The 23,998-nt window shown below is 40.3% G+C and overlaps 1 protein-coding gene across 2 annotated transcripts in view; it reads left to right on the top strand.

Annotated features, from left to right (window-relative positions):
* The window catches only part of CCDC138 (coiled-coil domain containing 138), a 238,756-nt gene that overhangs the window by 15,840 nt on the left and 198,918 nt on the right, over window positions 1–23,998 (top strand). For both annotated transcript variants that reach the window (XM_070405855.1, XM_070405854.1), the window contains exon 6: window positions 21,944–22,102. In XM_070405855.1, coding sequence (XP_070261956.1) covers window positions 21,944–22,102 — 159 coding nt within the window. The remainder of the gene's footprint in view (window positions 1–21,943; window positions 22,103–23,998) is intronic.

The raw sequence follows: 23,998 nt of genomic DNA, 5'->3' as shown, positions 1-23,998 counted from the left end.
AGAAAGGAATTGGATGTCTTATAGAGAGAACAAAGTGCCTAGGATGATTCCCTCATCTTTGATTTGTACAACTTGGAGAAAGAACTGATAGGGAGAGAGATTGTGTTTTTAATTTGGAATGGTTTAGGTTTGAGTGTTAAATGGAGATATAAGAAGTTAAATATATCATCCCGGCAGTCAGAACATAGTTCTTGGATGGTATCTAAATTTGGAAGTAATTTACCTATAGATATTTAAAGCTTTCACCAGTGATTGCATTAGAATCCATCTCTTTCGAGGCTGTGTCTGTCTGCCTTAGGAATTGCTGGACCTGAGATAGGTGAAGTAAAAATGGAGGCCTGGTCCCATACAATTGGTCAGTTGTTGGCAAAAACCTGCTGGAACCCTTTTACCTTAGCATATGAAAAAAGCCAAAAAAACTTCTAATGTGTTCATGTTTTTTAACAAAGAACCACAGGATTCTGGAGAATTGAAACTTTACTCCTGGACACAAGATTGATATCTCATATGCTTTTCAGCATTCAGATTTGATATAAAGCTGTTGGTCTTTTTACTCAAAGTCTAGGGCCATGGTCGGCAGATTGCGGCTTGTGAGCCACGTGCGGCTCTTTGGCCCCTTGAGTGTGGCTTTTCCTAAGCCTTAGGAGTACCCTAATTAAGTTAATAACAATGTACCTACCTATATAGTTTAAGTTTAAAAAATTTGGCTCTCAAAAGAAATTTCGATCGTTGTACTGTTGATATTTGGCTCTGTTGACTAAAGAGTTTGCCGACCACTGGTCTAGGGTATGTAACTGTGTCTATTTTTGATCATCGGTTTATTTGGTTCATTAGATTCCACATATGAGTGAGATCATGTGATACTTATCTTTCTGTGACTGGCTTATTTCGCTTAACATAATACTCTCCAGGTCCATCCATGCTGTTGCAAATGGTAAGAGTTCTTTCTTTTTATTGCCACGTAGTATTTACACATTCCAATGTGTAAATGTATGATAGTTTTATCCACTCATCTGCTGATGGGCACTTAGGCTGTTACCAAGTATTAGCTATTGTAGATTGGACTTCTATGAGCGTAGGGGAGCATATATTCTTTCTGATGAGTGTTTCAGGTTTCTTAGGATATATATTCCTAGAAGTGGGGTGACTGGGTCAAATGGGAGTTCCATTTTTAACTTTTTGAGGAAATTGCATACTGTTTTCTACAATGGCTGCACCAGTCTGCATTCCTATCAGCAGTGTACTGGGGTTCCCTTTTCTCCACATCCTCGCCAACACTTGTCCTTTATTGATTTGTTGATGACAGCCATTCTTCCAGGTGTGAGGTAGTATCTCATTTTGCTTTGCATCTTGTGGATGATTAATAACTTTGAGCTTTTTTTATATGTTTCTTGGCTTTCTGTATGTCCCCTTTGGATAAGTGTCTATTTAGGTTCTTTGTCCTTTTTTATTTTATTTTATTGATTTTTTACAGAGAAAAAGAGAGAGGGATAGAGAGTTAGAAACATCAATGAAAGAGAAACATCGATCAGCTACGTCCTACACACCTCCTACTGGTGATGTGCCCACAACCAAGGTACATGCCCCTGACCGGAATCGAACCTAGGACCTTTCAGTCCACAGGCTGACGTTCTATATCCACTGAGCCAATCCGGCTAGGGCCATTTTTATATTGGATTGTTTGTCTTTTGTTAAGTTGTATGAGTTCCCTATATATTTTGAAGATTAACACCTTATCAGATGTATCATTGGCAAATATGTTCTCCCATGTAGTGGGCTCTCTTGTTATTTTGATGATGGTTTCTTTGGCCATGCAGAAGCTTTTTATTTTGATGTAGTCCCATTTGTTTATTTTCTACTTAGTTTCCTTTGCCCTAGGAGCTTTATTGGTAAACATACTGCTATAAGACATGTCAGAGATTTTGGTGCCTATGGTTTCTTCTAGGACTTTTATGGTTTCACGACTTACATTTTGAGTTTATTCTTTTTTTTTTTTTTTTTTTTTTAAATTAAATCTTTATTGTTCAGATTATTACATTTGTTCCTCTTTTTTCCCCCCATAACTCCCCTCCTTCCAGCTCCCACCCCACCCTCCACCCTCACTCCCCACCCACTGTGTTCATCCATAGGTGCATGATTTTTGTCCAGTCACTTCCCGCATCACCCACACCCCTTTTCCCCCCAAGAATAGTCAGTCTATTCCCTTTCTATGTCCCTGATTCTATTATAATCACCAGTTCATTCTGTACATCAGGTTATTTATTCACTTGATTCTTAGATTCATTTGTTGATAGATGCATGTTTGTTGTTCATAATTTGTATCTTTACCTTTTTCTTCTTCTTCCTCTTCTTAAAGGATACCTTTCAGCATTTCATATAATACTGGTTTGGCAGTGATGAACTCCTTTAGCTTTTCCTTATCTGTGAAGCTCTTTATCTGACCTTCAATTCTGAATGATAGCTTTGCTGGATAAAGTAATCTTGGTTGTAGGTTCTTGGTATTCAGCACTTTGAATATTTCTTGCCATTCCCTTCTGGCCTGCAAAGTTTCTGTTGAGAAATCAGCTGACAGTCGTATGGGTATTCCCTTGTAGGTAATTGAGCCTCTTTCTCTTGCTGCTTTTAAGATTTTCTCTTTGTCTTTTGCTCTTGGCATTTTAATGATGATGTGTCTTGGTGTGGTCCTCTTTGGATTCCTTTTGTTTGGGGTTCTCTGCGCTTCTTGGACCTGTAAGTCCATTTCTTTCTCCAGGTGGGGGAAGTTTTCTGCCATTATTTCTTGAAATAGGTTTTCAATATCTTGCTGTCTCTCATCTTCTGGCACTCCAATAATTCTGATATTAGACCGCTTAAAGCTGTCCCAGAGGCTCCTTACACTATCTTCGTATTTTTGGATTCTTTTTTCATTTTGCTTTTCCAATTGGGTGTTTTTTGTCGAATCTTTGGTTTGATTATTGTACTCCTCTGGTCTGCTATTGGGTATAATATTCTTTATTTCAGTCCGTGTATGCTTACTTTCTAATTTCTTTATCGTAGCATCGAGGGTCTCATTAGTTTTCGTGAGGCTCTGCACAAATTTATGGCAAGCCCTCAAAATTGCGATTCTTAGCTCCATATCCTCCATTTCTGTCATGTTTTTTTGTCTCCGCATCTTTTATGCTTTCTTGGTGCACCCCCTTGTGGTCTCTGTGCGCAGTCTTGTTCTAGCCAAGCCTTAATTGTTGTAGTTAACACTAGAGGGATTTGACCACCAGGCCGACTGGCTATAGGAATCAGCTGTATGGAAAACGTCTGCCTTCTGGGGAGGCGCTAATCCAGCCTTTGCCTGAGGCGATCGGCAAATGGCTGTGTGCAGGCTTTGGGCGGGGCGGGATCAACAGGGCGGGCGGAGGGAGCAGTTATGGCCACGCTCAGTCCCGTTCCCAGAGGCTCTGCTTCTCAGAACCCCGGCAGCCACTGCAAACCTCGGAGAGAAAGCTGCCCTCAGGTTCCAACTGATGCCGGATAATCCCGCTTCTCCCGTTTGAGTCTGGGTCCCTAGAGACTCGCCCGGATCTGGAGCCCAGAGTCTGAGACTCACTCCCGACAGAAAACGACAACCGCGCCCTCAGCCACCAGCCCGCTTTGCGCGCGCACCTCGGTACCTTTGTATTTTCCACACTGCGCCGCCTCTGAGCCTCGATTTGCTGTTCTCTTTCCTTCTAGTTGTAGAGTCTCTCTTCAGCCAGCCTTCCTGTGGTTCTGGGTGATGTCCGTTCAGTCTTTTAGTTGTATTTTTGAAATGGTTGTTTGCGGCAGCGGTCTCCGGTGTTTACCTACGCCGCCATCTTGGTCTCCCCCTCTAAATTAATATATCCTCCTCTTTTTTTTTTTTTTTAATTAAATCTTTATTGTTCAGATTATTACATTTGTTCCTCTTTTTTCCCCCCATAACTCCCCTCCTTCCAGCTCCCACCCCACCCTCCACCCTCACTCCCCACCCACTGTGTTCATCCATAGGTGCATGATTTTTGTCCAGTCACTTCCCGCATCTCCCACACCCCTTTTTCCCCCAAGAATAGTCAGTCTATTCCCTTTCTATGTCCCTGATTCTATTATAATCACCAGTTCATTCTGTACATCAGGTTATTTATTCACTTGATTCTTAGATTCATTTGTTGATAGATGCATGTTTGTTGTTCATAATTTGTATCTTTACCTTTTTCTTCTTCTTCCTCTTCTTAAAGGATACCTTTCAGCATTTCATATAATACTGGTTTGGCAGTGATGAACTCCTTTAGCTTTTCCTTATCTGTGAAGCTCTTTATCTGACCTTCAATTCTGAATGATAGCTTTGCTGGATAAAGTAATCTTGGTTGTAGGTTCTTGGTATTCAGCACTTTGAATATTTCTTGCCATTCCCTTCTGGCCTGCAAAGTTTCTGTTGAGAAATCAGCTGACAGTTGTATGGGTATTCCCTTGTAGGTAATTAAGCCTCTTTCTCTTGCTGCTTTTAAGATTTTCTCTTTGTCTTTTGCTCTTGGCATTTTAATGATGATGTGTCTTGGTGTGGTCCTCTTTGGATTCCTTTTGTTTGGGGTTCTCTGCGCTTCTTGGACCTGTAAGTCCATTTCTTTCTCCAGGTGGGGGAAGTTTTCTGCCATTATTTCTTGAAATAGGTTTTCAATATCTTGCTGTCTCTCATCTTCTGGCACTCCAATGACTCTGATATTAGACCGCTTAAAGCTGTCCCAGAGGCTCCTTACACTATCTTCACACTTTCGGATTCTTTTTTCATTTTGCTTTTCCAATTGGGTGTTTTTTGTCGAATCTTTGGTTTGATTATTGTACTCCTCTGGTCTGCTATTGGGTATAATATTCTTTATTTCAGTCCGTGTATGCTTACTTTCTAATTTCTTTATCGTAGCATCGAGGGTCTCATTAGTTTTCGTGAGGCTCTGCACAAATTTATGGCAAGCCCTCAAAATTGCGATTCTTAGCTCCATATCCTCCATTTCTGTCATGTTTCTTTGTCTCCGCATCTTTTATGCTTTCTTGGTGCACCCCCTTGTGGTCTCTGTGCGCAGTCTTGTTCTAGCCAAGCCTTAATTGTTGTAGTTAACACTAGAGGGATTTGACCCCCAGGCCGGCTGGCTGTAGGAATCACTGAGTTTATCCTTGTATGTGGTGTAAGTTGATGTTCTAGTTTCATTTTTTTTTTTACATGTTCCTGTCCAATTTTCCCAACATCACTTATTATAAAAAGACTGTCTCTGCTCCAATGTATTCTCTTGCCTCCTTTGTCAAATATTAATTGAGCATCGTGGCTTGGGTCGATTTCTGGGTTCTCTGTTCTGTTCCATTGATCTATATGCCTGTTCCTGTGCCAGTACCAGACTATTTTGAGCTCAGTGGCTTTGTAGCATAACTTGAAATCTGATCTTGTGATTTCTTCAACTTTATTCTTCTTTCTCAAGATTGTTTAAGTTATTCGGGTTCTTCTTTGGTTCCATATACATTTTTGGAGTGTTTGTTCTAGGTCTGTGAAATATGCCATTGGTATGTTAATGGGGATTGCATTAAATCTATAAATTGCTTTGGGTAGTATGGACACTTTAATGATGTTGATTCTACCAATCCATGAACATGGTATATTCTTCCACTTGTTTATGTCTTCCTCTATCTCTTTTTCCAATATCCTGTAGTTTCCAGAGTACAGGTCTTTTACCTCCTAGGTTAAATTTATTGCTAAGTATGTTAATTTTTTTTTTCAATGGTAAATGGGATTTTTTTTAGTTTCGCTTTCTGAGAGTTCTCTATTGGTGTATAAAAATGCTATGGATTTTGGGGTGTTAATTTTGTATTCTGCTACATTCCCAAATTAATTTATTAAATCTAGTATTTTTTTTGAAAGAGTCTGTAGGGTTTTCTATGTACAGTCTCATGCCATCTGTGAATAATGAGACATTATTTCTCCTTTCCAATTTGGATTACTTTTATTTCTTCTTGTATCATTGTTATGGCCAGGACTTCCAGAACTATTTTGAATGAGAGTGGTGAAAGAGGGCATCCTGTCTTGTTCCTGTTCTTAGGGGAAATGTTTTTAATATTTGCCCATTGAGTATGATGTTGGCTGTAGGCTTGTCATATATGGCCTTTTGATGTTGAGATACTCTCCCTTTATTCCCATTTGCTGACAGTTTTTATCAAAAATGGGTGTTCAATTTTGTCGAAAGCTTTTTCTGCATCGGTTGATATGATCATGTAGTTTTTGTCTTTCAGTTTGTTTACGTGAGGTATCACGTTTATTGATTTGCGAATATTGTACCAACCTTGCATCCCCAGAATAAGTCCCATTTGGTCATGATGTATGATATGATTACTGTATTTGCTAAAATTATTTTGAGGATTTTAATGCCTATGTTCATCAGGGATATTAGCCTGTAGTTCTCTTTCTTTGTCGTGTTTTTATCTAGTTTTGGAATTAGGATGATGCTGGCCTCATAGAAAGAGTTTGGAAGTGTTCCTTCCTCTTGAATTTTTTGGAATAGTTTGAGAGGTAGAGGTGTTAGTTCTTCCTTGAATATTTGGTAAAACTCTCCTGTGAATCCATCGAGACCAGGGTTTTTGTTTTGGTAATTTTTTTTTCATTACTGCTTCAATTTTATCAGCAGTTATTGGCCTATTTAGGTTTTCTAATTCTTCCTGATTGAGTTTTAGAAGGTTGTATTTTTATAAGAATATGTCCATTTCGTCCAGGGTGTCCTGTTTGTTGGAGTAGAGCTGTTCATAGTATTTTTTTTTTTTTTTTTTTTTTTACAATCCTTTGTATTTTTGTGGGGTCAGTTGAAACTTCACCTCTTTTGTTTCTGATTTTATTTATTTGGGTCCTCTCTCTTTGTTTTCTTGTGAGCCTGGCTAGAGGGTTCATCAATCTTGTTTATACTTTTGAAGAACCAGTTCTTGGTTTTATTGGTCTTTTCAATTATTTTTTTGGTTTCTATGTCATTTATTTCTGCTCTGATCTTTATTATTCCCTTCCTTCTACTTTTTCTGGGCTTTTCTTGTTCTTTTTCTAATTCTTTAAGTTTTAGCGTTAGATAACTTATTACCAGTTTTTATTTTTTTTTTCTGGTACATGCACTATCTATGTATCTATCTATGTATCTTTGTATCTATGTATCAAGGTATCTATGTATCTATGTATGTATGTATCTATCTATCTATCTATTAAAATGTAAGTTCTTTATTGTTTAATGTATTCCATAAGTCTGCATTTTCTCCCATTGACCTTTCCCCGGCCGCCCCCAACCCATAGCACATGCCCTTACCCCCGCTCCTACCCCTGTCTTCTGTGTCGATTGGTTATACTCATATGCATGCATACAAGTCCTTTGGTTGATCTCTAACCCCCTCACCCCTCACCTTCCCTCATAGGTTGGACAGTCTATTCGATGCTTCTATGACTCTGGTTCTGTTTTTGTTCATCAGTTTATGTTGTTAATTATATTCTACAAATGAGTGAGATCCTGTGATACTTATCTTTCTCTGACTGGCTTATTTCGCATAGCATAATGCTCTCCAGTTCTATCCATGCTGTTGCAAATGGTAAGAATTCCTTCTTTTTTTACAGCAGTGTAGTATTCCATTTTGTAGATGTACCACAGTTTTCTAATCCACTCATCTGCTGATGGGCACTTAGGCTGTTTCCAAATCTTAGCTATTGTAAATTGTGCTGCTATGAAAGGGTGCATATATCCTTTCTGATTGGTGTTTCTGGTTTCTTGGGATATATTCCTAGAAGTGGGATTATTGGGTCAAGTAGAAGTTCCATTTTTAATTTTTTGAGGACATGCCATACTGTTTTCCACAGTGTCTGCACCTGTCTGCATTCCCACCAGCAATGAAAGAGGGTTCCTTTTTCTCCACATCCTCTCCAGCACTTGTCATTTGTTGATTTGTTGATGATAGCCATTCTGACAGGTGTGAGATGGTACCTCATTGTTGTTTCAATTTGCATCTCTCAGATGATTAGTGACTCTGAGCATGTTTTCAGATGTCTCTTGGCTTTCTTATGTCCTCTCTCGAAAGGTGTCTATTTAGGTCCTTTGCCCATTTTTGATTGGGTTGTTTATCTTCCTTTTGTTAAGTTGTAGGGGTTCCCTATAAATTTTAGAGATTAAACCATTATTGGTGATAACATTGGCAAATATGTTCTCCCATGCAGTGGGCTTTCTTGTTATTTTGTTGGTGGTTTCTTTTTGCTGTGCAGAAGCTTTTTATTTTGATGTTGTCCCATTTGTTTATGTTCTTAGTTTCCATTGCCCTAAGGAGCTATATCGGTAAAGATATTGTAATGACAAATGTCTCCTATTTTGCTGCCTATGGCTTCTTCTAAGATTTTTATGGTTTCCCATCTTCTAAGATTTTTATGGTTTCCCGTTTTATGTTTAAGTCTTTATCCATTTTGAGCTTATTTTTGTGTATGGTGTAAGTTGGTGTTCTGGTTTCATTTTTTGCACATATCTGTCCGGCCTCTAGTTGTTGTATAAAAAAGCCGTAGATTTCTGGGTGTTAATTTTGTATCCTGCTGCATTGCTGAATTCATTTATTAAGTCCAGTAGTTTTATGATGGAGCTTTTAGGCTTTTATTATGTTGAGGTATGATCCCTCTATTCCCACTTTGCTGAGAGTGTTTATCAGGAAAGGGTGTTGGATTTTATCAAATGCTTTTTCTGCATAAATTTATATGATTATGTGATTTTTGTCTTTCAATTTTTTTTATGTGATGTTTATGTGGGTCACGTTTTCTTATCCATTCATCCACTCGCTGTCTTTTGATTGGAGCATTTAGTCCATTTACGTTTAAAGTTATTGATAGGAACTTGTTTATAGCCATTTTTATTTTTTTTGGTGTTCCTTCTTCTCCCTTTTTTTACTTTTTTCTTCTTTTTACAACAGTTGCTTTAGCATTTCTTGCATTGCTGGCTTGGTAGTGATAAACTCCCTTAGCTCTTCTTTGTGAAGTTCCTGATTTCCCCTTCAATTTTGAATTATAGCCTTGCTAGATAGAGTTATCTTGGATTCACTCCCTTCCTTTACATCACTTTGTATTCTTCCTTCCATTCCTTTCTGGCCTGTTTTTCTGTTGAGAAATCATTTGATAGTCTAATGGGAGATCCCTTGTAGGTAACTTTCTGTCTCTCTCTTGCAGCCTTTAAGATTCTCTCTTTGTCCTTAACATTAGCCATTGTAATTACGATATGTCTTCGTATGGGTCTTTTAGGGTTCATCTTGTTTGGGATTCTCTGTGCTTGTGAAGTTATTTTCTTTCCCAAATTAAGGAAGTTTTTTGACATTATTTCTTCAAATAGGTTTTCTATCCCTTGCCCCTCTTCTTCTCTTTCTAGCACCGCTATTAAACGTATGTTGCTTCATTTAATGTTGACCCAAAACTCTCTCAGGCTCTCCTCCTGTCTTCTGATTTTTTTCTCCAATTTCAGTTCAGATTGCTGCTGGGTCCCGGCCAGGTCGCAGACAGTGGCTGCTGGCTCCCCACGTTTTTGCGGGTGGCGTATGCTGGCTCCCCGCACATGCGCATGGTTATGGGCAGTGGCTACTGGCTCCCCACGAGGTCACAGACAGCGGCTGCTGGCTCCCCAGGTGGTTGCACTTGGTGGCGGCTGGCTCCCTGCACATGTGCGTGGTCGCAGGCAGTGGCTGCTGGCTCCCTGCGAGGTTGTGGATAGAAGCTGCTGGCTCCCCTCATGCTCACGGTCTCGACCAGCAGCTGTTGGCTCCCCTCATGGTCACGGGTGACGTCTACTGGCTCCCTGCACGTACATGCAGTCTCGGCAGTGGCTGCTGGCTCCCCGCAAGGTCTCGGACAGTGGCTGCTGACTCCCCTCACGCGTGGGTTGCAGGAGGCAGCTGCTCACTCCACTCATGATCGTGGGTGTCGTCTGCTAGCTCCCCACGCATGTGTGTGTTCTTGGGTAGTGGGTACTGGCTCCCTGCAAGGTCATGGGATAACGGCTGTAGGCTCCCCATGTGTGCGTGGGCAGTGGCTGCAGGCTCCCTGAGGGTGTGTGGTCGCGGGTGGCAGCTGCTGGCTCCCCTCGCACATCTTTCTTGTTTTTAGAGGTAGGCCTGAAGTGCTATGAACTTTTCCTTTCATTGTGTCCCATAAAATTTAGATTGTTGTGTGTTCATTTTTATTTCTTTCCAAGATTTTTTAAATTTCTTACTTAATGTCTTTGGAACACATTCCTTGTTTAATAGCAGCATGCTGTTTAGACTCCATGTATTTGATTGTTTTTGAGCATTTTTATTGTAACTGATTTTTAATTTTATGCCATTGTGATCTGAGAAGATGCTTGATATGATTTCAATATTCTTGAATTTCTAGAGACTTAGCTTGTTTCCTAACATGCGGTATATCTTTGAAAATGTACCATGTGCACTTGCGAAGAATGTATATTCTGTGGCTTTGGGGTGAAATGTTTTGAAGATGTCAGTTAGTTCCATCTGTTCTAGAGTTACTTAGCATTGCTGTTTCTTTGTTGATTTTCTTGTCTAGAAGATTTATCTAGTGATGTCAGTGGGGTATTAAAGTCCCCTACTATGATCGTATTGCTGTCAATGTCTCCGTTGGTGTCCTCCTGAAGGTTTTTTAATATATTTCGATGCTCCTGTATTGAGTGCATATATGTTTACCAGAGTTATAGCCTCTTGTTGTATTTTTCCCTTCAGTATTATGAAATGGCCTTCCTTATCTCTTGTTATGGCCTTCAGTTTGAATTCTATTTTGTCACATATAAGTATTGCTTCCCCAGCTTTCTTTTCATTTCCATTTGCCTAAAAATTTTGTTCCCATCCCTTCACTTTCAGTCTGTGTGAGTCCTTTTTTTAAGGTGGGTCTCTTATAGACAGCATATATATGGGTTATATTTTCTTATCCATTCTGTTACTCTGTTTCTTTTGAGTGGAGCATTTAATCCATTTACATTTAAGGTTATTATTTTAGGTACTTGTTTGTTGCCATTTTTATTCTTTATATCTGTGCTCCTGCCCTTTCTATTTCTTCTTTTTACAACAGTCCTTTTATCATTTCTTGCATTGCTGGCTTGGTGGTAATAAACTTCCTTAGCCTTTTTTTGTCTGTGAAGCTTTTGATTTTCCCTTCAATTATGAAGGATACCCTGACTAGATTGAGGATTCTTGAATTCAGTCCCTTGCCTTGCATCATTTTGTATTCTTCCTTGCATTCCCTTCTGGCCTGATATGCTTTTGTTGAGAAATATGTTAATTGTCTAATGGAGTTCCCTTGTAGGTAACTTTCTGTCTCTGTCTGGCAGCCTTTAAGATTCTTTGTCCTTGATGTTTGACAATTTACTAGTAAATACGATGTGTCTTGGTGTTGGTCTTTTGTGTTCCTCTTGTTTGGGACTCTCTGTTTTTCTTGAACTTGTCTGACTTTTTTCTTCCAAAGTCAGGGAAGTTTTCTTTTCTTTTTTAATACATTTGTGGTTTTTAAAAAAATATATTTTTATTGATTTCAAAGAGGAAGGAAGAAGGAGAGAGAGATAGAAACATCCATGATGAGAGAAGAATCATGGATCGGCTGCCTCCCACAAGTGCCCCACTAGGGATCGATCCCACAACCTGGGCATGTGCCCTTGATCGGAATTGAACCTAGGACCTTTCAGTTCACAGGCCGACACTCTATCTGCTGAGCCAATCCGGCTAGGGCAAGTCAGGGAAGTTTTCTGACATTATTTCTTCAAACAGGTTTTGTATTCCTTGCTCAGCTTCCTCTCCTTCTGGCACCTCTATTATGTGGATGTGTTTTGTTTCTTGTTTTCCTAGAACTTGCGTAGACTGTTTACCTTTAAAAATTTCTACAGTTGCTGCTTTGATGGGTAGTTTTTTTCTACCTTGTCTTCTAATTCACTGGTTGGCTCCTCAGCCTCTTCTAGTTTACTGTTGAAACATTCCATTGTGTTCATTATTGCCGCTATGTCATTCTTCATTTCCTCTTGATTCTTATACATGTTGGTGAATATCACATCCAGATATTTGAACATCCTCATAACCATTACCCTGAATTCTTTCTCTGAGAAATTGCTTGACTCCATTTCATTTAGTTCCTTTTCTGGTGATTCTTCCATTACTTTCATTTGGGACTTGTATCTTTGTCTCCCCATTTTTGCTGTTCTTTGTAATTGTTCCTATGTATTAGATCAAACTGCTATGCCACCCATATTTTGAATTGGTCTTATTCAGTAGATGTATTGTGCGACCCAGTGGTGCATTCTTTCAGGTCTCCTGGGCTGGGTGTTCTAGGGAAGTCCCCTACTTGAGATATTTGTGTTCTCCTGATGTAGTTGGGTCTTTTAAAAAAAAAAAATACTTTTATTGATATCAGAAAGGAAGGGAGAGGGAGAGAGAGAGATGGAAACATTAATGATGAGAGAGAATCATTTTCAGCTGCTTCCTGCAGGTCCCCTATGGGATCAAGCTTGCAACCTGGGTATATGTCCTTGACCGGAATTGAACCTAGGACCCTTCAGTCTGCAGGGTGATGCTCTTATCAACTGAGCCAAACCGGCTAGGGCTGTAGTTGGGTCTTGAATGTTATTATTCCATTCGTGAATGGAGTCTCCTCTCAGGGTGTCTGATTATGTGGCTTCCTGCCTGCCACAAAGTCCCAACTGTTGTGGAGGTGCTGATCGAACAGCACAAAATACAACAAGCCAAGACATGACACAGAAGGAACAGGACACTAATGTACACAGACACCTATAACCCCTTTAAATGTGACCGCTAGTGAAAAGGGAATTAGGAAAGAGGAAAGAGAGCAAGAATGATAATGAGAAAAATAGAAAGAAAGAAGTAATATGTGGAGAAAACATAACAAAAACAAACAAACCAAAACGCACAAAATACACCTAGAAAAGGGTGGAGGGTAGAATCTGTAGATGCAGGGCTTAAATAAAGAACATAGAGTTAAGGAATTAGAGGAATAGGGGAAGGACCATGGTTTTGGATAGAGGAGGGAGGAGAGAAAGGAGACAAGAAGAAAAGAAAAATATTAATTAAAAAAATTTCTTTTTTTTGAAAAGGGGAATAGAGGAGAGAGCAGATAGGACTAAATTTAGGAACTAAAAGAAGTTTAAAAACTAGGAGTGGAAAAAAGAAGAGAGAGAAAAAAAAAAGAGAAAAAGAAGAGAGAAGGAGTAATGGAGTAGGAGCAGGGAAGAGGAAATTAGATAAATAAATAAACCAAGAGATACTAGAATAATATGTCACTAAGCTGATAAAGAAATAAATTTTTAAAAAGGGGGGAAAAAGAAAGGAGAGAAAAAAACTAAAATGGGAAAAGGAGTCAAGAAATGGGAGCAAAAAAAAGAGAAGAAAGGAAGAAAAATAAATAAATAAAATTAGAAAAATAAAAATCTCATATAATAAAAGCCTAATATGCTGAGTGCCCGGTTGTCCAGTTGGCCGTTCAACCAATCAAAGCATAATATGCTAATGATATGCTGAGGCCACTCAACCGCTTGCTATGACGTGCACTGACCACCCGGGGCAGATAGTCGACTGGTCAACCAGTTGCTATGACATGCACTGACCACCAGGGGGCAGACCAGTAGGTTAGCTTGCTGCTAGGGTCCGGCCGATTGGGACTGAGCAATACGGGCCTGACACACTCTGGAGCTCTCCTGCAGTCCCTCCCCTGCTGGCCAACCTCCCGTGTCCCTCCCCAGCCCCGATCGTGCACTGGTGGGGTCCCTCGGCCTGGCCTGTGCCCTGTAACAATCCATGACCCCTCGGGGGATGTCAGAGAGGCGGTTTCATCCCTATCCCGCAGGCCAGGCCGAGGGACTGCACTGGTGCACAAATTCGTGCACTGGACCTCTAGTATAAAAAAAAAAAAGAAGTGTCATTTGCTTTAGCTGAGTTTTAATGCCCCATGGGAGCTGGTTTAGGGCCCCACTCTTCAGTTCTGTCTGCCAGTTCTGGGCTTCCTGTTAGTTACTTAGGTGCTAACCATTGTCAGGCACTTTCTTTTGGCTTTTAGCACCCTGCTCTAAGCTCCAAGCAATCCACAGGTTCTCTGCTTGTGTCAGTCTTCACAGGCTTTTTCTGCAAGCAGGTGGGGCCAATCTGCCCTCTTTGCCTGTCTGTCAGCTGTCAATCTTAATTACTTAAGCATCTATTTCTGACAGAGCTTTAGTTGCGGTTGGTGCTGTTTCGCTTTCAGGGAATAAGATGGGTGTTGTTTCCTGACTCACAAGTACTGCTTCGCAAGTGGCCCAAAATATTATCTGCGCTTGGTCGGACAGAGATCCTTGTATGGAGACATGGGATTGGCTGGCAACCTGGAGTTTTTATCAGTCTGGTTCCCAGAATATCTGGGTCAACAGGGCCCTCTTCCAATCCAATCACAGAGGGCTCCTTGAGACTATTCAGATTTGTAAGCTTGGCCTCTGCCTTTGTTTCCTCTGCAAAGCTCAGAATGCAGGGTGTGGCAGGCTTCATCTCCTGCCCTGAGGCTACAGGGAGGGGCTAGCTCCTCTGGGGAGAAATGACCCCTTAGGTTTGGAAGCCTAATGCAGGACTCCTGGCCATTCTCCCTGCCCTGCTTTCCTCCCCAACCTCTCTTCAGGCACCTCAAGTCAGTTCCTTCCTTCTGTGCCAAAGCCTCCTCTTAGTGATTGCAATTAAAAAGTTCTGTGTTCTGGGTTTAAAGAGTAAAAACAAATACACAATGGAATATTTTACTGCTGTAAAAAAGAAAGAACTCTTACCATTTGCAACAGCATGGATGGACCTGGAGTGCATTATGCTAAGTGAAATTAGCCAGTCAGAAAAATATGTTGCCCTAGCCCAGCCATGGGCAAACTATGGCCCGCGGGCTGGATCCGGCCCATTTGAAATGAATAAAACTAAAAAAAAAAAAAAGACCGTACCCTTTTATGTAATGATGTTTACTTTGAATTTATATTAGTTCACACAAACACTCCATCCATGCTTTTGTTCCAGCCCTCCGGTCCAGTTTAAGAACCCATTGTGACCCTCAAGTCAAAAAGTTTGCCCACCCCTGCCCTAGCCGGTTTGGCTCAGTGGATAGAGCGTCAGCTTGTGGACTGAAGGGTCCCAGGTTCGATTCCAGTCAAGGGCATGTACCTTGCTTGTGGGCACATCACCAGTAGGGGCTGTGCAGGAGGCAGCTGATGTTTCTCTCTCATCGATATTTCTAACTCTCTATCCCTCTTCCTTCCTCTCTGTAAAAATCAATAAAATATATTTAAAAAAAAAATGTAAGTATCACATGATATCACTCATTTGTGGAATATAATGAACAACAAAAACTGATGCTCAAAAATAGATCCAGAAACACAGAAGTGTCAAACCTCAGAGGTAAGGCAGAGGTGGATGGGCAAGAGTTGCGTGGTGCTGGTAAGAGATCAACCAAAGAACTTGTATGCATATAAGCATAACCAATGGACACAGATAATAGGGAGGTGAAGGCCTGGACTGCAGCATAGGAGAGGGTTAGGAGAGGACAATGAGGGATTAAGGGGGCATATGTAATACATTCAACAGTAAGAATTAAAAAAAAAAGAAGTACAAATTAGCTGGTACAGAATAGTCATGGGGATGTAAAGTACAGCATAGGAAATAATGTCAATAATCCTATATAATAAAAGGGTAATATGCAAATTGACCCTAACAGCAGAACGACTGGAAATGACTAGTCACTGTGACACATACTGACCACCAGGGGACAGACGCTCAATGCAGGAGCTGCCCCCTGGTGGTCAGTGCGCTCCCACAGGGGGAGCTCTGCTCAGCCACAAGCCAGGCTGACGGCTGCCAGTACAGCGGTGGTGGCGGGAGCCTCTCCCACCTCCTCAGCAGTGCTAAGGATGTCCGACTGCAGCTTAGGCCTGTTACCTGCTGGAAGTGGACATCCCCCGAGGGCTCCTGGGCTGCCAGAGGGATGTCTGACTGCCAGCTTAGGCCCAATCCCCTGGGGAGCAGGCCTAAGCCAGCAGGTGGACATCCCCTGAGGGGTCCCAGACTGCGAGAGGGCACAGGCCAGGCTAAGGGATCCCCCCCCCGCCAAGTGCACAAATTTTTGTGCACTGGACCTCTAGTATTATAATAACTCTGTATGGTGTTTGATGGTACTAGATTTATCGGGATTATCACTTTGTAAGTTACATAAATGTCCAATCACTGGGTTGTGCACCTAAAACTATACTTTAATTGAAAAATATTAGTAAAAAAAATAAAGAATAAGCCCTGAATAAAAACAAACAAAAACAAAATAAAAAACAATGAAACTATGGCTTTCTCTCCCCTCAGCCCTGCACAGCTTTCCCCTCATGGCGCAGCCTTCCCCTCCTGGCACACTCTTTCACCACTGTGGTCTTGGGTCCAGACTCCTCAGCAGCCAACAGCCCTGTGGCTTTTCTTTTCCACAGTTGGATGTTGTACCTGCCACCAAGGACCATGGTTTTGGAGCTCAACCTGGGCTGGGCATCTATTTTTCTGAGGGAATTGCTACTCCCTTATGCAGCTTCCTCCTCTCCCTCTTGATTCACTGGCCTGGTGGCCTGCTGCCCCTCTAGAGCCCTGCCATTCTTCCTACCGGTCTTCAGGCATTTTCTGCACTTGCTTGTTGTAGTTGCCTCCTCAGCTGTGCCTAATTTAATTCCAGGTGTTCTCTGATTTAGATTTCCCTTCTGGCCCCGGGATGAGGTGCACTACACCTCTGCCTATTTGGCTGCCATTTTTTCTTCTCTTTATATTTTTATTTCAGTGAAGAAGGGGGAGGGAGAGGGAGATAGAAGCATCAATGATGAGAGAGAATCATTGATTGATTGGCTGCCAGAGGGATAGAGCCTGCAACCCAGGCATGTGCCCTGACCAGGAATCAAACTGTGTCCTCTTGGTTCATAGGTCAACGCTCAACCATTAAGCAACACTCTCTGGACTCTGTTTTTTTTTTTTTTTTTTTTTTTTTTTTAATCAAATCATCAATTCATGTACATTTGGGTTGTTTCCACTTTTTGACTATTGTGAGTATTGTGGCTATGAACATTCGTGTTTTAAGTTTTGCTCTTGTGTGTATACTTAGGAGTGGAGTTACTGGGTCATATGGTAACTCTGTTTAAATTTTTGAGGAACTGTCAGACTGTTTTCCAAAGTGACTACATCATTTTACATTCTCAGCAGTGAACAAGGATTCCAGTTTCTCCTCATCCTTTACATTTGTTATTTTGTCTTTTTGATTCTAGCCATTTTAGTGGGATTAAAGTGATATTTCATTGTGGATTTTTTAAAGCATTTTTTTAAAATACATTTTTTCTTGGTTTCAGAGATGAAAAGAGAGGGAGAGAGAGATGGAAACATCAGTGATGAGAGAGAATCATTGATCAGCTGCCTCCTGCCTACTGGGGATTGAGCCCACAACCCGGGCATATAACCTGACTGGGAATCAAAACTGTGACCTCCTGGTTCATAGTTCAAATCTCAACCACTGAGCCACGCTGGCTTGGCTAAATTATTTTTTATTAAAGTATAGTTGGTACACAATATTATTAGTTTCAACATAGTGATTCGACATTTTTATATACATTGTAGTATGCTCAGCACACTAAGTCAAGTAAAGTTGCAAAGTTAATCACACTACTATTGACCTTATTGCCTTTCACTATTTTCACGCATCCCTCCATCTTCCTTCCCTCTGGCAAACCATCAGTTTGTTCTTTGTTTCTATGAATCTAATTGTGTTTTATTTTCTTTCTTTTTTTTTTTTTTGATTTTCTAAAAAAGCCCCACATGTTAGTGAAATCATGTGGTACTTTTCATTGTCTGACTTATTTCACTTAGAACAATACCCTCTCGATCCATGTTGTTGTGGATGGCAATATTTTGTTCTTTTTATTGCTGATCATGGTAGTGTTGATTTCCATTTCCCTGGTTGCTAATTGAACTTAGTTTTAGACATGCTTATTTTTGTTACCTGAAAGCATATAGGTGGATATGTTAAATAGGCTGTTTGGACTTGAATTTGGAGCTTAGAGAAAGAGCTGAGTAGTTGTAGGTTGGGTGAAATTGGCCATTGTGTGGATGGAACGAAGCAGAGAGTGTGTGAAAAATGAGAAAGAAAATGGCTGAAGTCCAAAGCCTGAGGAACGTTAGTAATTAAAGAACAGGGGATGAAACAGAGCCTGCAGAGGCGACAGAGAGGGATGTGGGAAACCAGGAGAATGTGGAAACTGATGAAATAATATTTTAAGTTGGAAGAAAGGGATAATAATATAAAACATTGATGAGGATTCAATAAAATTAAATAAAATGGATGAAAAGTGACCTTCAGATTTTATAGTAGGTAAGTCATTTAAATAGAGGAACATGGGCTGAGGCCAGATTAAAATAAATTCAGGGGTGATTGAGAGGTAAAGAAGAGGGCTCAACAAATGTAGACACAGTTTTAAAGAATTTTGTGAAGGGGAAGAGATAAGTTGGGTGGGGTCAAGAGATTTCATTTCAGATGAGATGGAAGATGTCAAAAATATTAGAGGAATACTCAGACTAGTAGTCTTCACAAGAAGGCAGAAGGCAATGAGATCCCGAACCTATTTTATAATAGGGAGTGATGGAGAAATGTTTGTCTTGAGGGCAGGGGGTTGATGTTTTCTTCGGCTTCTATTTTCCCTGTGAAGATAGAAATGAGGCTGTCTGCACTGAAGGACATAGAAGGTGATATGTTCCAAGAAAAAAGTGGAGAAGGTTTGAAATAGACACTGTGGAGAATGGGAAAGAGAAAGCCAACTATGAAAATATAAATAATATTTCTGGACTGCATTAGAAATGTGAGATAATACATTCACAATGGCACTGCTTTTCATGGTGTGTGATTTTTCTCCAGTAGTATTTAGCAGTGTACCACTGGGGTAGGGAAGGCAGTTAGTGCTTTAGTTCAGGGTTTGGGTCTTTTAGCCCAACATAACAGAATGGAGAATATAGGTAAAAAAGTGAACTGTTAAGTTGAAGTGGAGCATGGAATTTAGCTGGATTGGATAGGAGATTAATTCAGTATAATACTGTAATTTTGGACCCCAAATTCTTTTTTTTTTTTTTTTTACACTTAGGAATTTTTATAAATGTATATATGTAGAAAGCGTAACAATAAAATGTATACATTCAAAATAAAAGAATAAAAACTAAATCAAAAAGTAGATTCAGAGAATATTGCCTTATGGCCACATTTAAGGATAATTCAATTTTAGAAAACATATCAAAATCATTAAATATACTATAATAATTAATTAAAAGTAAATAATCTTATGTTATAAGTATATGTTCTTAAAAGAGGCATTAATAACATTCAGAAACCATTCTTAATATAAGGAACTTTTTTTTTTCATGTGTTTTTTTTAAATTTTTATTGTTCAGATTGTTACATATGTTCCTCTTTTTCCCCCCATAGCTCCCCTCCACCCAGTCCTCACCCCACCCTCTGCCCTTACCCTCACCACTCGCTGTTCTCACCCATAGGTGTACGATTTTTGTCCATTCTCTTCCCATACCCCCCACACCCCTTTCCTCCCCGAGAATAGTCCACTCCCTTTCTATGCCCCTGATTCTATTATATTCACCAGTTTATTCTGTTCATCAGATTTTTTATTCACTTGATTTTTAGATTCACTTGTTGATAGATGTGTATTTGTTGTTCATAATTTGTATCTTTACCTTTTTCTTCTTCTTCCTCTTCTTAAAGGATACCTTTCAGCATTTCATATAATACTGGTTTGGTGGTGATGAACTCCTTTAGCTTTTTCTTATCTGTGAAGCTCTTTATCTGACCTTCAATTCTGAATGATAGCTTTCCTGGGTAAAGTAATCTTGGTTGTAAGTAAAGTAATCTTGGTTGTTCTTGCTATTCATCACTTTGAATATTTCTTGCCACTCCCTTCTGGCCTGCATAGTTTCTGTTGAGAAATCAGCTGACAGTCGTATGGGTACTCCCTTGTAGGTAATTGACTGTTTTTCTCTAGCTGCTTTTAAGATTCTCTTATTGTCTTTTGCTCTTGGCATTTTAATTATGATGTGTCTTGTTGTGGTCCTCTTTGGATTTCTTTTGTTTGGGGTTCTCTGCACTTCCTGGACTTGTAAGTCTATTTCTTTCACCAGGTAGGGGAAGTTTTCTGTCATTATTTTTTTAAATAGGTTTTCAATATCTTGTTCTGTCTCTTCTTCTGGCACCCCCATAATTCGGATGTTGGTACGCTTGAAGTTGTTCCAGAGGCTCCTTACACTATCTTCATATTTTTGGATTCTTTTTGCTTTTTGTTTTTCCTGTTGGGTGATTTTTGCTTCTTCGTATTTCAAATCTTTGACTTGATTCTTGCGATCCTCTAGTCAGCTGTTGGAACTCTGCATAATATCCTTTATTTCAGTCAGTTCATTATCGGCAGTTTCTAGAAAATTCTTGAAAAACCTTAAAAGTATGGTTTTCAACTCTATATCCAGTAGTTTGCTCTCCTCCATTTCTGTCATTTGTGACTTGTTTCTTTGTCTCCACATTTTTTATGCTTCCCTGTGTTGATAGAGTGGCTTTCTGTGTTAGGTGTCCTATAGGGCCCAGTGGCTCAGCCTCCCCAATTACCTGAGGTGGACACTCTTGGTGCACCCCTTTGTGGGCTGTGTGCACAGTCTTGTTGTATTTAAGTCTTGATTGTTGTTGGTATCACTGGGAGGAATTGACCACCAGGCCAATTGGCTGTGAGAATCAGTTGTGACTACGGTGGGAGAACTTCTGTGCTGGAGACACCCTTCTGGGGCAAGACTTGCTTCAGTGGGGCTTTGGTGCTCACTGAACCTGCCCCCTGAGTGTGTCCCTTATGGATCTGAGGAGTTGTAATCTGGATGGTCCACTCTGACCACTGGGTACACGGGCTCTTGGATCTCTAAGGAGGTGCTAATTTAGCCTCTGCCTGAGGCTACCCAGCAGGAGCTATGGAGAGATTCCTCTTCTTTGTTTGGGGTTTGGAGGTGCCCAGATGAGGCCCAGCTGTGAAGCAATGCAAGCTGCTGTGGGGCCTTGGACCTTCTTTTGGAAGTTATGGGTCTCTCTGAATCAGTTGCAGTTTGTTAGATAATTTTCAGTTTGCAGAGGTCCAGGCCTTTCATATGCAAAAGCCTCTGTGCACAGCTCGGGTGGGGCGGGGTCTCAGGGAATCAACAGGGTGGAGCAAGCAGCTATGGCTGCTCCCCAGTCCTACCCTAAGAGGCCCAGTGTCTCAGTGTCCCGGTAATCACTGCAAGCACCTCTGAGAGAAAGCCGTCCTCGAGTTCTGCCCGATGCCAGACAGTCCAGTTTCCCCCCCTAATGAGTCTGGGTCCCCAGAGACTCACCTGGAACTGGAGTTCAGAGCAGTCGGGAGCTTGAGACTCCCTCCTGATTGAAAAAGACAACCGCGTCCTCAGCTGCCAGCCCTTTCGGCGTGCGCCTTCGTACCTCTGCTCTTTACTTCCGCACCTCCTCTGAGTCTCAGTGCTTTTCTCTTTCCTTCTAGTTGTAGAATTTCCACTCAACCAGCCTTCCTGTGCTTCTGGATGATGTTCGTTTTGTCTTTTATTTGTATTTTTGAAGTGGTCGTGAGAGGCAACAATTTCCGGTGTTTACCTATGCCGCCATCTTGGTTTCCTACCCCAAATTCTTTTGAGTTACCATAGTAGTATCTCACTATAGTATCATGTCATTTTATAGCAAATTAAAATTTCTGTGCAAGTTTACTTGCTACTGTACTAGTCTAATTATTATCGTAATCCAGATTTTGCTTGGTACCATTTGATTATTCTGTAATTTTTGTAAATATATTTGTAGAATTTGTGAATGTACTTTTTAAAACACATTTTTAAATCTTACGTTTTGATTCAGTGTGAAACTGCAGCACAGCAGGAATTTGCTGAAGAACTTCAGAAGCGAGAACATTTTTTAGTTGAAAGAGAACAACTGCTGTTCAGACATGAAACTGCCTTGAGCAAAATGAAAGGTGTGGAAGAAGAAGTTCTTACAAGATTTCAGATTATGAAGGAGGTAACTGTAGCATTTGATTTTATAGTTTCTCTTTTTCCTCTTAATTTAGATCCACTAGTTATTAGCATTTGCCACAGAGGCTTTATTTTTTCTTCCTAACCACTTTCACACACACACATTTTTTTTTTTTCCTGGATGATTTATAAGTAACTTGCAAAAATCATGACACAGCACCCCTAAAAATGCCCTTTGTATTATAGATAGTACTTATTTTTAGAAGTATGTATTCCCTAACAATGAGTACATTCTCTATACTGTTATTGTATTAGGAAATTAATACTAATTAAGTAATTTAATTTAATGTACAATTTACACTCACTTTCCCACTTGGTTTTCAAAATGTCTGTTATTGTTTCTTTTGTTATATTTTTGGATCAAGAAACTGGACATAATTCATGCATTATGTTTCATTTTTATATCTTGGTGCTTTCTTCTAATCTAGAGCAGTCTATTTTTGTTTTTTGAGAGACTTTTCTTTGAAGGCCCCAGGCCAGTATATATATATTTTTAAATACATTTTATTGATCTTTCACAAAGAGGAAGGGAGATGGATAGAGAGTTAGAAACATCGATGAGAGAGAGACATCGATCAGCTGCCTCCTGCACACTTCTCACTGGGTATGTGCCCGAAACCAAGGTACATGCCCTTGACCGGTATCGAACCTGGGACCCTTGAGTCTGCAGGCTGACGCTCTATCCACTGAGCCAAACTGATCAGGGCCAGGCCAGTATTCTTATAGAGCAGTGGTCACCAATCTTTCAGATCTCACGGACCACCAGTGGTCTGCAGACCACCGGTTGGCCACAGCTGCTCCAAAGGTTTCCTTAAACCAGTGGTCGCCAACCTTTTGGACCTCACGGATCACCAGTGGTCCGCGGACCACTGGTTGGCGACTGCTGTTATAGAGTATGTCTTATTCTGGATTTGCCTATTGTTTCCTAATGATTATATTCAGATTAAATGTTTATGTCAAGAATGTTATATAGCTTGTATTGTATCCTTCTTTATTTCATATGAAGAGATATGTTCCTGTATGTATAACATATAGCGTAAAATTCTGTTTTAAAAGTCTTATAATCACCACCATAATCAAGATAATAATTTCAGCACTCAAAGTTTCCTTATGCTCCTTTGTAGTTATCCCTATTCCCCCAGTCTCAACCCTTGAAAACAACTGCTCTTTTTTTTGTCCCTGCCTTTCTGAAAATGTCATGTAAATAGAATCATTACATGATTTTTCTATATCTTTGGTTTTTTAGCAGCAATTCAATTATGCTGCATCTCCCTATGCTTTTAAAAAAATCTTTATTGTTGATATTATTACAGATGTCCCCTATTTCTCCCCATTGCCCTCCTCCACTGGGTTCTCAACTTGCCCCAGGCCTTCACCTCCCTACTGTCTATATCCATAGGTAAGATCTTTGGTTAATCTCTTCCCACCCCTCTCCTTCCTTCCATCTGAGATTCATCAGTCTGTTCTATGCCTCTGATTTTATTTTATTCACCAGTTTATTTTGTTCATTAGATTTCTTGTTCATTTATTTTGATTTTTAGATTCAATTGTTGATAGATATGTATTTGTTGCTTTTTATTATTCATAATTTTTATCCCTTTTCCTTCCCTCCTCCTCCTCCCCTTCTTCCTCTTCATCTTCCTCCTCCCATGTCTTACTGGTTTGGTGGTGATGAACTCCTTTAGCTTTTTTTTTGTCTGGGAAGCTGTTTCTCTGACCTTCAATTCTAAATGAGAGCTTTGCTGGGTAGAAAAATCTTGGATGTAGGTCCTTGCTATTCATCACTTTGAATATTTCTTGCCACTCCCTTCTGGCCTGCATAGTTTCTGTTGAGAAATCAGCTGACAGTTGTATGGGTACTCCATTGCAGGTAACGAACTGT

The sequence above is a fragment of the Myotis yumanensis genome, unplaced genomic scaffold (assembly GCF_028538775.1).
Source record: "Myotis yumanensis isolate MYYU_CA2020_CCGP unplaced genomic scaffold, mMyoYum1.0.hap1 SCAF_2, whole genome shotgun sequence".
Classification (NCBI taxonomy): domain Eukaryota; kingdom Metazoa; phylum Chordata; class Mammalia; order Chiroptera; family Vespertilionidae; genus Myotis; species Myotis yumanensis.
This window is presented reverse-complemented; position numbering and strand designations above follow the sequence as displayed.